Genomic DNA, 18202 nt, shown 5'->3' with positions numbered 1-18202 from the left:
CCGTCTTGAAGGTTGTACTACATTTTGTGTAGATCCCACACAATTTTTTCTAACTTCAGGTTGAAATCTCTCAACACAATTTTCACAAGATTCAAAATTTTGACGAGATTCAATTTGAACATTTTCACGCGTTGCAAGAAATTGATCTAACATTACAAATAATTGTTGCAAAGAATTAGGCTTCCTAACTTCCAAAAATGTTCTCACATTATAGGGTAATTGTGACATTATAAGTTCAATTTTGTCCGACTCCGGAACGGTTAAATCGAACGACTGAAAAAGATCTAACTTATGTAATACGAAATCAAGGTACGAGCCCGTCGAAAACTTTTCAGAGAATAAAGCACGAGCTAATTCAACCCTGGTATGATACCTTGAAAAGGTTTGTAATAACAAGCCCTTGAAACTTTCCCACGATTTATGGGGGCCCCATTTTTCCCATTCGTGCCTGCCTATCGTTTGCCACCAGGCCTGAGCACGACCTTCAAACGTGCTTACAACTAACTCGATCTTATTAGGAACACTGTAAAGATTAAAATATGATTCACATTTTAATAAAAAGCTTCTAACGTCTTCTCCACTACCTGAAAATATAAGACTACCAACACTGCGTTGGGTCAATGGAACCAAAGCATTTGCGGGATTTAAAGGTAATGCCGGGGGAAGTATTACATGCGTCTCGTTATAAGGATTTGACATTGTTGGATAAGTAAAGTTCATTTGTGAACCATTATTCGATTGTGAACCACTTGGTTCCGGTTCAATTTGTACACGAACATCATCACCTAAATTTCTAGGCGTACTATGATTATTAGAATTCATCTCTAAAATCAATGTTAAATATCAAAAAAAAAAAATTTTTTAGCGAAAGTACTTTCCACCCGCGGTTTGCCACATTTACTGAGAACCGGTCGAGCCCCCAAAATTGCAACGTCCCTTATGGGAGTTGCTTGCCCGGTTCGAAATATCCAGCAATAAAGTGGCAAACGACAAGTGGAAAATAATTAGAAACAAACTTTCGCATGAAATATTATTATTTATTCAATTAATTATATGGGTTAGTTAATTTTAACAATGGATTAGTATATCTTGGAGCCCTCTATTTGACGTTAGCAGTAAAGATACTGGCTCACCAATTGATGATCAACAACAGTCAACCTGTGCAGCGATCGGATATCCGATGTTGTTAGCTTTTCCGTAAATACCAGAGGAATTTTCTCAGTTAAGAACCGGAACACCTTGATCAGTTCCTGGGGGCCTCTCGGTTGAGGGCCGGACCACCTTGCTCAGCTCCGGGGGGCCTCTTGGTTGAGGGCTGGACCACCTTGATCAGCTCCAGGGGGCCTCTCGATTGAGGGCCGAACCGCCTTGATCAGCTTCGGGGGCCTCTCGGTTGAGGGCCGGACCACCTCGATCAGCAATGAAGAACTTTGACTGTGAAGATTGTTTTATATTTTGATTCCGGACCTGCCGGAAAACGGATTCAAATAATGTAGATTATTGCATTTTAATAATTCAGCCTAAGGCCAATAGATACGGTAGTAAGACGGTGAACCGTCCTACTAGAGGGCTTCAGTTGAACAGAACAAGATTAGACGAACGCAATGTGAGAGACAAAGAGGGAGGAATTTATACTCCCCTTTTACAAGAAGTTTGGGACCACATGTCCTCGCATGGCCTTTTCGCCTCAACAAAATTATCGAATTTGCATATTCATGCGTCACTATTATAAACATTACAATTTAATTACATTGGAATCTGGCAACATGACACAATCCGGAGAGCTGATCAGACTCTCCCGATTATGTAAACATTACCAACATAACAATATGAAATGAATTGTTCTGACGGAGGTCTGCAGCCCCCCGCCGAAAATAAGTGAGTACAACACTATATTTTTGTATCCGCACAACGAGACTTGCAATAACTCCCCCGGGAGGTTCTTCGATAAAAATAATTTAAACTGGGCTAAGCCTCGCCCAACTATACATATATTGGATCAAACCCCTCCACGAAAATAGCGGCATCGTCGTCATGAGGGAAATTAATTTATGTGGGACATCAGTAGCCCGACCTCTGGCCCGTTCTCGTTCGACAGCCGAAAGACCCCACCCGCCGACTGCCGAACTAATCGAACACTCTGGCCCTCTGGCCCTTACCGGTTCGCCAGTGGGTCCTCGGGTGGTTTCCGGTAACTGAGAGGTCCCTGGGGTCTAAAATAAGAAGGAATTTCCCACATAACGACAAGATCACCATTAACGTAGAGGGATCGGATCCCGATACGTTACAAGTCGTAAAAGGCGCGAGAGACTCGCTAATGCAGCTGCCAAGGAAACCGACCAAGACGACGACTCTGACAAGGATGGAAATGTAACGTTACCAAATTGGGCCCCCGTGGAAATCGTCCTTTATTCTAGTCATTGTTTATATATTTTGTCTCCGGGATCGACCGGTAGGATCGTGTCCGCCGATCGGTCTCCAATTTGTTATGTTTGGTTGCCAGATTCAATATTATAATGGTTACAATATTTCCTTTTCTCATGAAATTATGTAAATCAGATACAAGCTAATACCGCACCCTCGGTGTTGTGATTGGTTCTTCAGTGAGGCATTGTGGGAATGCTGCTATATAAAAGCCAGCTAGAGATGTGCTGACTTGCTTCCTTACGACTTCTCCTCTACTTCCTTCTGACTTCCTTACCTACGACTTATGACCGACTAAATGGTTTAATCAGCAAGGCGTCACGCCCTGTCATGGTGTGAGCTAGATCGTCTCATAAATACAATGAAGTTACAATAGTATAGCCTTGGCACTTATCTCATCTCATCGCACGTAAGGTTTCAACGTCGTCGTGATCCAGTGATCGGTAAGTGGCCAGACCGGCCATCCGTGGACTTTCATCTCTAGTTCCATGTGCAGTGGCTGAGCTTTCATCTCAACGTGTGTATTTACACCAAAATCGTCTGAAGCTGGTGCCGACGAGTCTTTGGCTGTGTGGCAGACACCTGAGAGTATCTACCGGACGATGTGATAACACGTGAAAACCTGGACACGACGGTGAGATCGATTCATATTTTGTTTCATTGTGACAATGAGAGAAAAGACTAACTGTGATAATTGTGATAAAACGTTAATTAATAGTTTAACATATAAAAAGCCTGTGATAATTGTGATTACGTTGATTAATGGTTTAACAATATAATTGAATAAATGTTATAGTTCTATCTAAACTTTGTCTATTCCATTGTTGTCATCCACTCAATGTTTACTGGGGGAAAAAATATTAAAGAACCGGGAGGTAACGATCATCAAGAACGTTACAGTACCGCCGACGTGAAAGCCAGTCCGAAGAATCGCGAGCGCAAGTCGACGATGACAAAAGCTAAAGATGACGAGCAAGAAGGTTCCGAACACAAGGAGGAGGACAGTGATGATGACACCGGCTCGGATTCAGATTACGAATCAAAGTTACCGAAGCGAAAGGCCGTAGGCCGGCAGACAAAAAAGGACGAAGAAATGGTATTGGAGAGAAAGAAGAGGATGAAGTTTTGCCATCCAAGAAACACGGTGATGGTCACCAAGGTAAGAAATCGAAGAACTATGAGTCCGACGTCGATAACGGTGCCGAAGAAGACGAGAAGGAAGAGAATGAGTCAAAGACTCGCAAGTCTAGCAGCAGCAGCAAACCAGCTGCAGGCAAGGAGGATGAAGCGCATCAACGTTATTTTTCCTTTCGTCATGCTTTGGCAAGGAGGAGTGTTACGATATAAATGTGAAGCCTTTATAATGGCTGGTTATGCCAAAAGCATGAAGAGTATTGTTGTTCTCCCTTTGGCAACATGTTAAGTGGAATGTCTCCCGTAAATAAAGTGTGATGATGAAGGACGTGCGTTTCCTTGTGTGATTAGTGTATTTCACTTACACGATGTATCCAGTCCACCCACCCTGTTGTTTCACAACACTTATTTCTGAGAGAAAGCGAGTTATTGAATTTGAGTTTGGAGACATTTCGGCAAATTTTTCTTTTTAAATGGATAATATCACGATTGATCCAGGGGTTAAAGATATATTTTGAGGAGGTATTTTTGATGGGAACAGAGGCTTTGCACAGAGAGCAGAGATCTCGCTAACAGCTTTGAATTTACTCCAGAGAATATGAACATCATTTGAGTCAGAAAATGAAACGAATTCAGGGAAATGGGTGCGGAGGATATTTTGCAGAAGGGGAAAGTTGGCCTTGTTAAAATTGAGTTTTGGAGTATTCTTAAAGGAGGGGGGGGTGGTATGATGGAGAGAAAAATTCACAAAGGGCATTTTGTCGTCAGAAATATCATAAACTGATATATAGGAAACCGAGATTTTATTTGAAACAGCAATTAAGTCTAATGTAGAGCTTGAATAGTTTGAGATTCGTGTCGGTTCTAGGATAGTTTAAATGAGATTAAATTTAAGGAAAAGAAAAATAACTCTATTATTAATAAAATGGTTACCCAAGAGGGACTCCAATTTATGCCAGTCAATTCCGGGTAGGTTGCAGTCACCAGCTATGATAAGGTGGTGTGAATTAGAAAATTTATCTAAAATTGATTCTAATTCGATAAAACAGTGAAGATCTGGGGTAGGGGTTAAATAAAGGGAAAATATTGCAATAGGAGTGCAGTTTGGGCAACGCCACTCAGCCCCAACGATTTCAAGAAGCTATGTTGAAATTTCATATTAGCTACTTTTTCACAGCTGGTTGGTAGGAAGGAAAGTTTGGGTGGGAGTTTTTGTGTTACAAGACTGTCTCTAAAAATTTCATGTAGTCATACATATAACATTTAAAATCTGATCTTGTCGGTGTACTTAAATTGCCTAGCGGTGAATAGCTTTGGAGAGGATACTGCTTATATACATGGTGATCCAAAAGTTATGTAACTTTTTACAAAATAATTAATTTCTCAAAATTCTACTGATTATAAATGTAAATTTTTTCATACACAGCAGCACTATACTGTTCAAGATGGAAAGAGACTTTCTTTTTATTTTCCATGCTCAGTGGCTATTTGTTTATTGTATGATCAAGATGGTTTTTGCCAGAAGCAAATAATTTTTATGATTGAACAATATTTTACAACTCATTCGTTTAAAGCAATTATCGAGTAGTTCAAAAATGAATCCCCAAATGTTTCTGTGCCCAATAAGACAACAATCTTTGTATTGGTGTACCATTTTCAAGAAATTGGAAAAGTTGAAGACCGCAGGCAAAGGGGGCATCCGTTTCTACTGAGCCAGCATGGAATGCGTGAACTGAAGGACAAAATGTTGAACAGGTGAAAAATGTTGGACTGTTCACAGAGCCCTGAAGAAACTGGAGTTAAACGCCTATCGTGTTGGGTTGTTCCGGAGTTGGAAGCTTCAGATCAGATCAAATGTTAGAATTTGGTGCACCAAAAATCTGTATGTCTATCATAAAAACCCTATGCATTCCATCAAAATCTGTGTGTGGTGCCCAATTTCATGTTGTGGATAGTGTGGGTCCAATTTTTTTTATGAAACTATAGAAAACTTTACAGGAATATTTTTCTAATTCATTGTATTGTTGCATGAAAATGCATGCAATTGCTTTTAGCAACAAAATCGAGCAACCTGCCATACTTCTAATGAGACAATGGATTTCTCCACACATTTTTCAATTACCATATTATTTCAAAAGGATTGTAGCCACCAAGATCACCGGACCCATCACCCCTTGATGTTTCTTATGGGGACAACTGAAGGCAAATGCACAAGAATAATCCCCATTTCATTGATGAACTAAAAAAACATTTAATCAGAAATTGAAAAGGTGAGTGCACTCACCCTGAAAATAGTTGCGAGAAAAGTATATGGCGAAAAGTATACACACTTTTATTCATGCTTTCATTCTGGATACATTCTCTAATATTTTGAAATAAACTTTGTTTTTGTGTCCACAAATGTATCATTTGAACTATAGTTTTTTTTAAAATAGCATTTTAAAAATAAAATGTTTTAGAACGGGTTGCATGACTTTTGGATCACCTTGTATTTGGCCCAACAACACATTGAATGTGTGAACATTTGCTCATCAACAGTGGTTCTAAAGAAACTAGAGGTGATTTTGAGAGTAGTTTAAAAAAAAAAAAAGTTTCAGAATGTCTTCTAATTTGGCAGACAAACTAGACAGTTTGTGAGCATTAAAATAATTATTTTTTAGTAGCCTTGTACAAGAGTAAAATTGGTATCTGACAGGATTGTTTGGTTTAAACCACATTGTTTTTAACCAAGTTGTTTTTTTTTAAAAAGACTGGTTTTTTTTCAAAAAATCGCATAAAAGTGGCCTCAATATAATAATTCCATGAACTAGTATGAAATCGTGCAATGCTAATTAAGTTATCATTTTGCCCTGACTGGCTATCTTGCCCATTCTGTGAGCAAATTTCTCACGTGTTGGATGAGTACAGTGTCGTTAAATTTACATTTTTAAGTATATTTTTCCCCTTTGCCATATAAAATTCCATTTCTTCAGGAATATTCATCTAAATTTTCGAGTCATTCTCACAATGGTTCTTTTTTTAGTGTTTTGAAATCAGTTCTTTAGTTATAATCACCCTGTATATATTGTAAATCATTGCTAATTAATCTGCATTATTTATTGCTTCATTAAATATATTCACCTAATTTTTAAATAGTTTTTGCAAAATAGCTTTCTAATTAAGCATACTGAAAACAACTGGAGAAAACATCTTTATATTATATGATTAATAATAAGAATTTTCAAACACAGTCATTGAGTTAAGCAAAAAATAATTAAATTGCAAAAGTTGATTTTTGTTAAAATGTAAGAAATATTTGTAGATTATATGGGAATAGTGTCAATTACATTAATAAACATTTTATTTTAATTATTAGAAGTTTGAATGGTTTTTCAAAAATTTTATTGTTTTTAATGTAAATGTTATTAAAACCAAAAAAATCGGTTTAAACCAAAACAACCCTGGGTTTTTGGTTTTTTTACCAACCCTGGTATCTGATGTAAATATATCAGATTCAAAATTATTTTAAGAAATTGGTAAACTATTAAATTATGTTTTGTTTTCATGATTAGATCGAACTTTCACATTCCTGTAGTTTTTCTTTGTTCTTCACATGATGCATATTATAATTGTAGGTTTACCAGCTAAATGGGTACCACTTACTGAGTCACAAAAGCAAACAGTTGTTTGGATACTTATGAATAAGATTGATGCCTCACAGAGACTGATCCGTATGCAAGCTGCTCAAGCGATTTTATACTTGGTTCAGGGTGTATTTGGTGAATGTCATCTCCTCAAAGAGCAAGCACAATATGCTAGACAAAACGTGTTCTTTTTGTATCTGTATGGAGTATTTGATGTGTTTGTTCAGCTTCTGAACCTGGAAATAGAGTATGTATATTAAGATTTTTAAAATTTGGATATTTTTTTATAATGCAGGGTGATTCAGAAAGAATGATTTCAATATATATATTTTTTAATTAATGACACAATAAAAAAAATAAATATAATGGTGAAATGTAAGTTTTTTTTACAAATTTTCAATATGGCTTACTTTGGTGAAATGTGTTTTGTGCAAGTCTAATATGAAAATTCTTGCAAAACACGTTCTAATCGAAGTTGTATGTGAGTTGTTGTGAAAATTGTCCACCTTCATAGCCTCTTGCATGTAAAGGCTGAATTTCAGTCATTTTCGCTCATCACTAGACTTCAATGCTTATTAAGTTACACAATTTGTATGGCTTGCAATTTGTTTCTGTAACACATGTCAAACAGTAGGCTGAGGATCACAGTTAGGAATGTAAAATTCTCTGCAACAATCTTTTGGAGAATATTTGAGAATGCTTTCTCTGAAAAGGCTACAGTAATAAATAACTGCAGCCTAAATATTTTACTTTTTATGTGATAACCCACATAAAATTATCTCGGTAAGGCCAGACACTGTCTGTGGCGAGATATTAATTTACTTATAAACTTAAGAAAAACATTTTTTAAGATTGTTGAGATTTTCTCAGTTGTGCTTTTTCAGAACAAAAAGGAAAAGTAAAGAGACATTTTGCTCCAGCTGAAGTTGTCTCTGTTGAGTACCCAGAGAACTCATACTTCCTTGAGATAGCTTGTTTAATATGCTTTGACACTAAATAATAACATATACGTTCACAAAAATATAAAGCATCTTTGCTGCTTTTCAAAACAGTTGCAGCAACGAAAACCAGAGAAAGAAAAAAAGGTGACAGCTTCGTTCATGTGCCCAAGCAAAAACAAAAAACAGGGGTTAAAACCAAAACTAATCACACCACCTCCAGACCCCTAGAACTTGGGGGTGTGGTGCCATCTAGGAGCAGAAGGAAACACTCAGAAATACAACAGGGACAAGACAACACATATCAGTCATAGTCCTAAATTTAATTTTATAATGAGCAGGGTTGTTTGGTTTAAACCAAGTGGTTTTTTTCAAAAAAATCAAATAAAAGTGACCTAAATATCATTTTTTCCAGGAAAAATATTGGTTCATTATTAGCCAAAATTTTTCATTTTTATCACATTTTATATTCTTGTATATTTTGATGGTATATCTTTAAATGGCATAAGATGGTGTAAGTGGTTTTTTTCAAAAGTCTCATAAAAGTGGCCTGAATATATATATATTTTTCATATGAAGCATCTTAGTTATTTACAGTTATATACAGAAGCCAAAATTTCTCATTCTTACCACATTTTCTAACCTTTGGCTACATTCTGAGAGAGTGATGCTATCTCTGTATGTATGTATGTATATATATATATATCTTTACCAAATTCATGAATAAGGATTGTATCATACATCTAAATGTAGTGGTGTATTATCTCACAGGGTTTCTTTTTCTCTTCACAAAGCAGCAGCAACAGTAGTGATACCATCATGCTAGGGGCATGTGGTCCTATAATCCAATATAGACACCAGCTGTCCCTAAAGGACAAAGACTAGTGGTTACACATTACCTCAGACATTTTCATTTTCTTTCCCATAAGAAGTACTAGCACATCTCCTACTGTATATCTTTCAGTTTTAATATTCAATAGTTTTTTTTTTTTATACTTTCACTGTTAGGCCCAGTTAATTAGGGTTCTACTGTATAGTAGTGGTAACAGATTTATGAAAAATAATCAGCTATATGCAGGGTGATTATAATTAAAGTTTTGATTCCAAAACTACAATAAGAACTACTGGTCAGAATGACTTGAACATTTGCATGGATACTCCTGAAAGCAATGGAAATTTCTTTCGCAAAAGGAAAAAAGTGCAAGTAATGCCAAATGTGCAAGTAGATGATGCTGTACTTGACCAGCAGTATAATCTATTTTGTACAACCACATCATTTTTTCACTTCCATAGCATCAGTGTGTGTATAGAACAACTTCTATCAAGATACACATTGCAATACTAGTAAAGCAGCTGCTGAAGACCCATTTTGACAATAACAGGATGGCAGGACACCTGGCCGGCCGTCAGTTCACTTGACCTTAACCCTTGCAACTTCTGGCTGTGGGAGTACCTCAAAATATTATGAACAGTGGTTGGATTGCAAACTTTGGTGAATTGCAAGCTTCAGAGCATCCCCTATATGTTAGAACTTCTGCAGGAATATTAACGTGGGGGTGCGTTTGGTTTAATAAAGGTGAATTTCAAGTGCAGCCACATCATGACCATGGCATACTCTGATCTGTTGTTGAACAAGAATTTTTGTGCTTTCACTTCATAACCAGAACACGGTGGACAACATATTTAACATTTCTTGAGTCAGTTGTAGTTATTTGTTCAATTACTTCACTCTTTTTGTGATGTTTCCATGAATTATGAAATCATGTAATACTATAATTAAGTTATCATTTTGCCATGACTGGCTATTGTTTCCATTCTGCAAGCAAATTTCCCATGTGTTGGATGATGTCATTAATTTTACATTTTAAAGTCTCTTTTTTTCCCCCTTGATAAAATTATATTTCTTCAGGAATATTCATTCAAAAACCTTAGTTATAATCACCTGTATATCGTAAATCATTGTTGGTTAATCTGCATTCTTTATGCTTCATTAAATACATTATATTCACATAATTTTTATTATAGTTTTTGCAAAATAGCTTCCTAATTAAGCATACTGAAAGTAACTGGAGAAAACATCTTTAGATTATATGATTAATAATAACATTAAAAGAATTTTCAAACACCAATTAATCCATTCAGTTAAGCAAAAAATAATTAAATTGCAAAAGTTGGTTTTTGTTAAAATATAAGAAATATTTATTGATTAATTAAATATGGGAATAGTGTTAATTATATTAATAAACATTTTATTTTAATTAATTATCAGAAGTTTGTTTCTAATTTTAATACTATTTAAAACAAAAAAACCTGGTTTAAACCCAAAAAACCCGGTTTTTTGTTTTTTTTCACCAACCCTGATAATGTGTACACTTCCTGCCATTTGCCTCCAACTGACCACAAGTCACTTACCAATTCTCACATCATAAACTCTAGAATTTTGTGTTCTGTATTTATTTATGTGTATGTGAGAGTATGCATCTCAAATGATGCTTACTTTCTGTACCATTATTATTATACATCTAGATTGAATATTTTTTCATTGCAGAGATGCCATTGATGCGCTATAATGCGTCAAATACCCGAAATTTTGGGAAAGGATGCATAAAAATTTTTTTTCCCGCGTCCTTTCCTAGTTCTACGATGAAAAAAGTTAGATAGAAAAAACCTCCCCAACATTTTCCCCTTCTTTTAAGTCTTATCATGATCGCGCGCGACCTTGAAAAAGTAGTTTTACAACTTTGTATATTGTATTGATATACACGCGGGTTGTTGAAGATATTTAGTTTCCAATGAGGGGCCGTGTACAGAATTTTCACAGTTTTCACTCCCCTATGGATTTCATCCCCTCCAGTTACATATCGGAAATTACGGTACTTTCACGGCTATCTGCCGGCATTCAAAGACAGCGTTCCATACAGCATAAATTCGCCTTGTTCTTACGAGATTGTGAATGCGCATTCTTGAAAAATCGTCAAGGATTTGGAACGCCCGTTCAAAGTGGGCAACATTTTCCGATATCGTTAAAAAAAAACAAATCTGCAAACCTCTCTACCTTGAATATTCAGTTTTTTCATCTAGCTGCTAAGTGGTAGTCGTCGTTTCACTTCACGAAAATCACTAGTGTGTACGCAGAATTGGCATTAAGAGGGGGCAGAAGGATTTCTTCCGCAGAACACTTGTGGATCATTAACGCTCAAAAAGAATTTTAAATTAACCTAGTATAAAAGACTATTTTCTCCACTATTTTATACAAAAATATTCTTCATTTTCTTGGGGGGGGGGGCGGGGCTCCATACCCTCCCCTCTCCCGATTTTGCTTTTGGTGAGAATCCGGGTTTGGAACCCGTGATTGCGCAGTGGTAATTAGTTAAAAATACGATTTTCTAAGCTTTTCAAATTTTGAGTTGGCTATTTCTTTGAAAAAACTCTAGTCGCCACGAAAATCACAGACCTACAACACAAATATGTATACATTAAATTTCAAATCCAGGGAAAACCAATTTGGAGGATAGATTCAGGGCCGCAACTAGGGTGGGGGGGGGAGAGCATGTGAGTCTAGTTCCCCCCCCCCCCCCTCGGGCTCTGGACTAAAGGGGGTGCCGAATTCATTCTTTAATAACTGCTGCTTTTACATTACACTGGGTTCCAAAATGTGTGCTTGCCCCATTTGAGAAAGTATGGCACCACCTACTGAACACAAAACACGCTGAATGCTGGGCACACAAACACACTTGAGTTTCACCAACACAAATCTGACATAGCTTCCATATTCAGGTGTGAAAATATGTGGCAGTTAAATGGTGACAGATCAAAGTGGTGGACCAACAGGGAGGGAAAATAAAATCATTCTATCAAAAAATCACTTCGCAAGGATTGGCATGAAATCCTTTGCTCGTATGAATAGAGAGAATCGGAAGATAAGTGTCTGAGAGGGGGAGAGAAAATCTCATTTGTGCTTTTAAATTTAAATCGGAAGATATTATATTGTGTGAAAGAACTAAGATTTTTTTAAAGAAATAAAAAAATCAGAAGGGAATTTATAGATTGATTTATTAGTAAATATATAAACGTGTGCCTCTAACTTTTAATTACAGTGGATCCTGCTTATAATGCTTTTCAAAAAACTGTCATAAAAACATAAGCAGGAATACACTTCAAACGGGAAATCTTAATAAGAATTACTTAAAGTTGGGATCACAGAAATCAGTTGTACTAAGTGGGAAAATGTTCTAAATGGGAACGTTATAAGTGGGATCGACTGCATATTTGCTTTAGATTTGTTATATGTGCTACATTCCATATATTAAATTCTCATTAATGGGCTTCTTTGCAATCTTTTCCTACTAGTAGACAATGAAAGTAAATGAACCTTTGGGTAGAACATGTTTTTAGAAATGAATCATTTGATTCACAGAGATGCCTCCTCCTCCTACCCCAAACATGGCCCGCTGCTGTGTCTCAACGAAGAGATATAAGCAGGTGATGAAAGACCTGGGGCATGCTGGAAAAAATATTCATAGAGGTACCAGTGAATTATGGGGGAGGGGCATACTTTTTTTCAAGATGATTTTTTTTGAGAGGGACCCACTTTCACTTAAAAGGGACCCAGATTTTTTGAATAGCCTGGGTCCCGGGACCCAGGTAAATTAAAGTACAGTGGTATCTCTGCATTGTATAGATGCAGAATTAATTTCCATGTATTTGTGTGTCTCCATTCGCTGCTTTTTTGTTCTGTCCTTGAAGTTATATAGTAATTTAAAAATGATAAAAATATTTCAAATTTTGTTGGGTTAAAGATGGCAACATTTTTGTACGACAGAATGAAAAATCCAGGGGGTTTAGAATAAGGTAAAAATAGGACTTAGATGATGTCTCATTTGTTTAATTTGGAAACTGATGAATCATCCAACTTTGAATATATCACAAATTATGTAACACCGAATGACCTGGAAGATTTAAACCCATTTTTGTGCCCAACAAAAAATTCATTTGTATTTTATGTGTTACATTTAAATATACAGACAATAAGATCAACTTTTGTTGAACTTAATTTAGACTTATCTGATATCTTTAATAAAATTAATATACTGATATTATCCAAAATAGATTAGTAATGTAGAAATACACTAGTACCCCAAATTGAACACTTTGATATGCACCGTTGTTGATGTAATTACAATTAATCTGGCTGCATCATCGCTTACACTAACAGTAAATATAAATTTAAAAAAATCAAAACCACATCACATATCCTCAGCTGAAATAGTTTCACTTGATAGTGAATCTATACATGGTTCGTACGGTCCTTGAAAACCTTGAAAAGTCCTTGAAAAAAAAAAGTTCATTTTCAAGGCCTTGAAAGTCCTTGAAAATAAATAAGAATCCTTGAAAATAAATAAGAGTCCTTGAAAATAAATAAGAGTCCTTGAAAAAGAATTTTTTTTTAAGAATTCTGTGAGAGTCCTTGAAAAATTTGTGTTTTCCGAAATAGTTTTCGCCACTTTTTTTTTTTACTTCGTAAGTGACGTCCTTAAAAAAGTGCAAAGCACAGGGAAAAAGCCTTAGTAGCCAATAACCCTGGATAATTGGATTTAAAGCACGTTTTTCCCCATTATTATAAAGCCGAGTTTTCGTAGGAGCAGGTTTTTTGTGCCGCGTGCAAAGTGAATCGCCCAGCGTGACACGCCGTCCACTCACCAATAATAAGAAAACCTAGATCCTAGAGAGCGCAACAAGCCTCATACGGCAGTGTTTTACGTCGGGCGTGATTGGCCGACTGTTTCTGGAGGAGTCAAATGCGTTGTGCGCCACTCGTTTTACCGATCTTCTCTTCATTTTTGTTTTCTTTCACTTCCCTTCATCGAGCTCGATGCTTCCCTTCAAACCGGAGCATGCAGATGACAGAATAGCTGATAGCAGGGCCGTGAGTTGATGCGCCACGGTAGGAATACACAAACGCGTAGTGTGATTATGTAAAACGTTTCTGTCGACGCGAAATGATACAGTTCGGTTCATGCGGCGCCAAAAACCTATGTTGGAATGTTTTTTCCCTTTTTATTCTCTGTGCACGTGGAACCGCTCGGCCCGACGCAATATGTAAATCGCTGACGGCATGCTCTCACCCTCACGGGAGCTCGGCTTTGTACTGTAGGCTGGTTTTTTTCCGCGTCTTTGTCGGGATTGTTTTTTTTCTCCCTGAGATTGCCGGTTGTTATTTGTCGGCCGTTTTATTTATTTATTTCTTTTATGATCGTTAATGATCTTGTTTTTTTTCCTTGCAACTTTTATGGAATAAAAGCTAGAGTTCAAAATGAACTTCCGATCGTTGTTTTTTTTCTTCAGCTCAGTCGGCACACTCTGACCCCCCCAACAACCAACCAATACCTATTTCTAGAGTAGAAGTCCTTCTGTTCTAGAAGGTATTGCAACAACCCACTTCTAGGAAAACCTGGCTTTATGATAGCATGTATCCTGTGATGGAACCGCTCGATATGTAGACGTATTTGGAGTCGTTGGAAGTCATGAAACTTTTGTAAAAGGTATTTTTTCTGGAGGACTTGAGAAATCAATATCTTAATAAAAAAGTGTCATAATTTTTGCCGAAATAATTTCAGCCTTTCGGTCCGTAAGTGAGCGAAGCTTCCTCTGATTACTGTCAACTATAGGCGGAGATTGACTTGGAAGTCTGGGGGGGGGACACGATGATGTCAATTCATATATGCATATATACATTAGATCAGTCAACTTCACATCCCCCCCCCCCCGTATCTCCGCCCATGCTGTCTAAGGTTGTATAAGGTTCTTTAAAGAAAGAAAACAAAAAATGAGTAACAAGTGTGTGTACTTTTAATTACTTGTGTGGCTGAAAAATCCCTTCTATCAAGATTGGTTGCTGAGTGTGCCAGACAAAAATGTCGCCAAATGCAAGCTGTACTTCAATGGGTGAATCGGCGCTGAAATCCATTGAGCTTATATTACTGGAGGGAGTATGACGCAGGGCCATAACTAGGATTTCTGTATTGTCTTGCCGCCCCCACCAATTCGGAATTTGATAATTTTATAACGGTGTTCACCTAAAAATTGCCACCCGGGGCAGTTGTCCCCCCCCCCCCGCGTTCTAGTACCGGCGCTGGTATGACGTCAGTGGTCTACATAATTACTTGGAAGATCACGTGACGCGTTGAATGTCGGCGCATCTCCGTTATTTTCTAATGGCATCCATAGTTGTTTAAAGGAGTTTAAAACAATAAATGAAAGAAATAATTTCAGTATCGATGATATGATTCCAAAATTAATGAAAGAGATAGTTCCAGAATTAATGAAAGAAAAAATTACAGAATTAATGAAAGGAAGAATTAAAATTAAAGAATTACAGAATTAAAATTAATGAAAGAATTACAGAATTAAAATTAATGAAAGAATTACAGAATTAAAATTAATGAAATATAATTCCAAAATTAATGAAATATAATTCCAGAATTAATGAAATAATTTTAGAATCAATAAAATAATTCAGCATTAGCGAAAGAAACAAATCCAGAATTGATGAAAGCAATTATTCCAAAAGTTATGAAAAATTATTCCAGAATTGATGAAAAAATTCCAGAATTAATGAAAGAAATAAATTCAGAATTAATGAAAGAAATAAATTCAGAATTAATGAAAGAAATAAATTCAGAATTAATGAAAGAAATAAATTCAGAATTAATAAAAGAAATAATTTAATCTTTTTTTTATCTTTAGAAGAGTTCTTTTTTTTAGTCTTTAAAAAGAAATTAATTGCAATATTTAGAGACTAAACTACGTTTCAATGAGGAAATTGACAGGCACGAACTGTGTTATTCAATGTGTCATATGTTTTGTATGATATATATGTGTATGTGGCCTCCTTTATTCATTACAGATGATGTGAAATAAAGTAGGTAGAAATGCAATCTCTGAAAGTTTTAATCAAAATTAAATATGCGCCTATTCATGTTAAAAATATGCTTTTGTAAAAAAAGTCCTTGAATTTTTAAGTTTTACCTTGAAAAGTGCTTGAATAGTCCTTGAATTTTTTTTCGTTGGAAGAGTACGAACCATGCTATAGATTTCAAAATACTTTAGATTTATTGATCCCACAGTTTCCCTGTTGGTGTTTTTAACAACAAAATTCAAAATAGCTTGTCTCGAAATAAAAAAAATATTTTATGAGTGGATGATATCAATATAGATTAAACCCTTCCAGATTAGGTATTGAATACTTAGATATCTTACACAGATTTTTGCCTCTGTTAAATGATGCCACTAGAAGGGCATCAAATACATGTGTCGATCGCATGTTTTTAAGAAGCACAGAATTTAATATAGTTAGAAACGGCTCATTCAGCCTGTGTAATTTATGGTCTAACTGATCTCATTTCCCAATTATATGCAAAATTGTGTTACCATCCAACATCGAAATAACCCCATAGAAAGAAAATAAAGTAGTAAGCTTATAAAGTGACGAAGTAGAACTTTTTTAGAAAATTATGACTTTGAAATCCGTGGAACAGATGCGAACTCAAGATTCCTAGACTTTCATAATAAACTGATTGCTATTAAAAATAATTTCAGTATTTCAGTAAAACCAAGAAGAAGGAAAAATAAAAATGGATGGATTAACAATGAAATTTTAAACACAATTAAATGCAAGCAGAAATTTTATAAGAAATTTATTCAATTCCCTGGAGATAGGTTTTACTAGATCACGTACAAAATAACAGTCAAAGTATTAAAAAACAAGATTAAAATAGCAAAAAATGAATTTTACTCTAAACATTTTAACAAATGCGCAAATAGCAGGGAATAATAGGGATTTGTAAATGCTATTTTCAAAAATAGTAATAAAGGGTCAATACTTCCCGTAGCGGACAAATAGAACATGGCTAATTCTTTCAATGAATACTTTACCTCAATAAATCACCTGACAGAAATGATTTCAGGTTTTAAGTGAAAACAAATGCATTCTCTTTATTACACAGAAACTGACCAGTGTGAGGTTCAAAACATTATACTAAGACTGAATGAAAGAAAAAGGTCTGGAGTTGACAAAATTGATGCAAAACTACTAAAAATTTTCTCTAAAACTAGTATTAATATTTTAACGAGATTTTGGATACATGCCCTTCGATTGGCAGGGGATGTGGTTCACTGCGTTTACATGATGATGAAGGGAAATTGTCTAATTTTGCCTGCTGCCTATGCCAATTATACAATTTTTTGTGAAAGGTGGATTGCCACAATTTTCTCCTGCCCCCCACCTAACCTCTGTACCATCTTAGCTCCTGTATGATATAGACAAGAAAACAAGCTGCCATGATTTACGAGACAAGCAAAGAAACTATTACTTGTGAAAACAATTTTCTTGTATGATGGAAAGCTGTGACCACAACTGGTTGGTGGTACCTAGATGGGATATTAAAAGTAAACCAAACATTCAATCTTTCCTTGGAGCTCGTGTACACTGAACGATCATCCTCGGATAAGTTGCCATTTGGTGGCCGTGTCAGCAATTGTGAGCTTTGGCCTAAATTAGGTCTGATCGTCCATGTACAGTCAGTGTACATGAGCTCCAAGGGAAGATGGAGATATTCGTTACCTTTGTAGGCTAGTGTTCTAGGGCGCTCACCCAGCACCTCCTAGAGATAGAAGACCTCCGCACACACAGTCTGCTTGTAACATCAGTAAGTAGCCCATTTTTGCTCAGAATATTCAGGGGGAAAAAATTCCCTGCTCGTGCCAGTATCATTGTTGTGAGGAAAAGAAATGATCGGGCTCAGAATTGGCAATTTCTATGCCCCACATCCAATCACCGTGTGGTATTTGTGAGCCAATCTGGAAGATTCTACGTTAAATAAGAATAGGATGCTGTGTTTCAAAATGTGGCGAACTTGCTAGGTAGTCTGAATGACGTTTATGGCAAACAGTGCAGAGGCCTTCTATCTTTAGGAGATGCTGGCTCACCCGGGAAGTGAGAGGTTGCGGGTTTGATTCCAGCAAGGGTTGTTGAATTTTCTCTTTTCCTAAATATATCTTCACATGGATAGCGGAGTGACATCC

At 36.2% G+C, this 18202-nt stretch overlaps 1 protein-coding gene across 1 annotated transcript in view; it reads left to right on the top strand.

Annotated features, from left to right (window-relative positions):
• LOC149085001 (uncharacterized) overlaps window positions 1-18202 on the top strand; it is a 117278-nt gene that overhangs the window by 23858 nt on the left and 75218 nt on the right. The window contains exon 4 of the mRNA XM_089232749.1: window positions 7173-7428. Within this exon, the coding sequence (XP_089088875.1) occupies window positions 7173-7428 (256 nt within the window). The remainder of the gene's footprint in view (window positions 1-7172; window positions 7429-18202) is intronic.

This window comes from Pholcus phalangioides, unplaced genomic scaffold (genome assembly GCF_987345545.1).
Source record: "Pholcus phalangioides strain wild (caught in Gottingen) unplaced genomic scaffold, Ppha-v1.0 ptg000007l_1, whole genome shotgun sequence".
In the NCBI taxonomy this organism is placed as follows: Eukaryota; Metazoa; Arthropoda; class Arachnida; order Araneae; family Pholcidae; genus Pholcus; species Pholcus phalangioides.
Note: the sequence above shows the minus strand (reverse complement) of the source record. Positions and strands in the feature narration are given on the sequence as shown.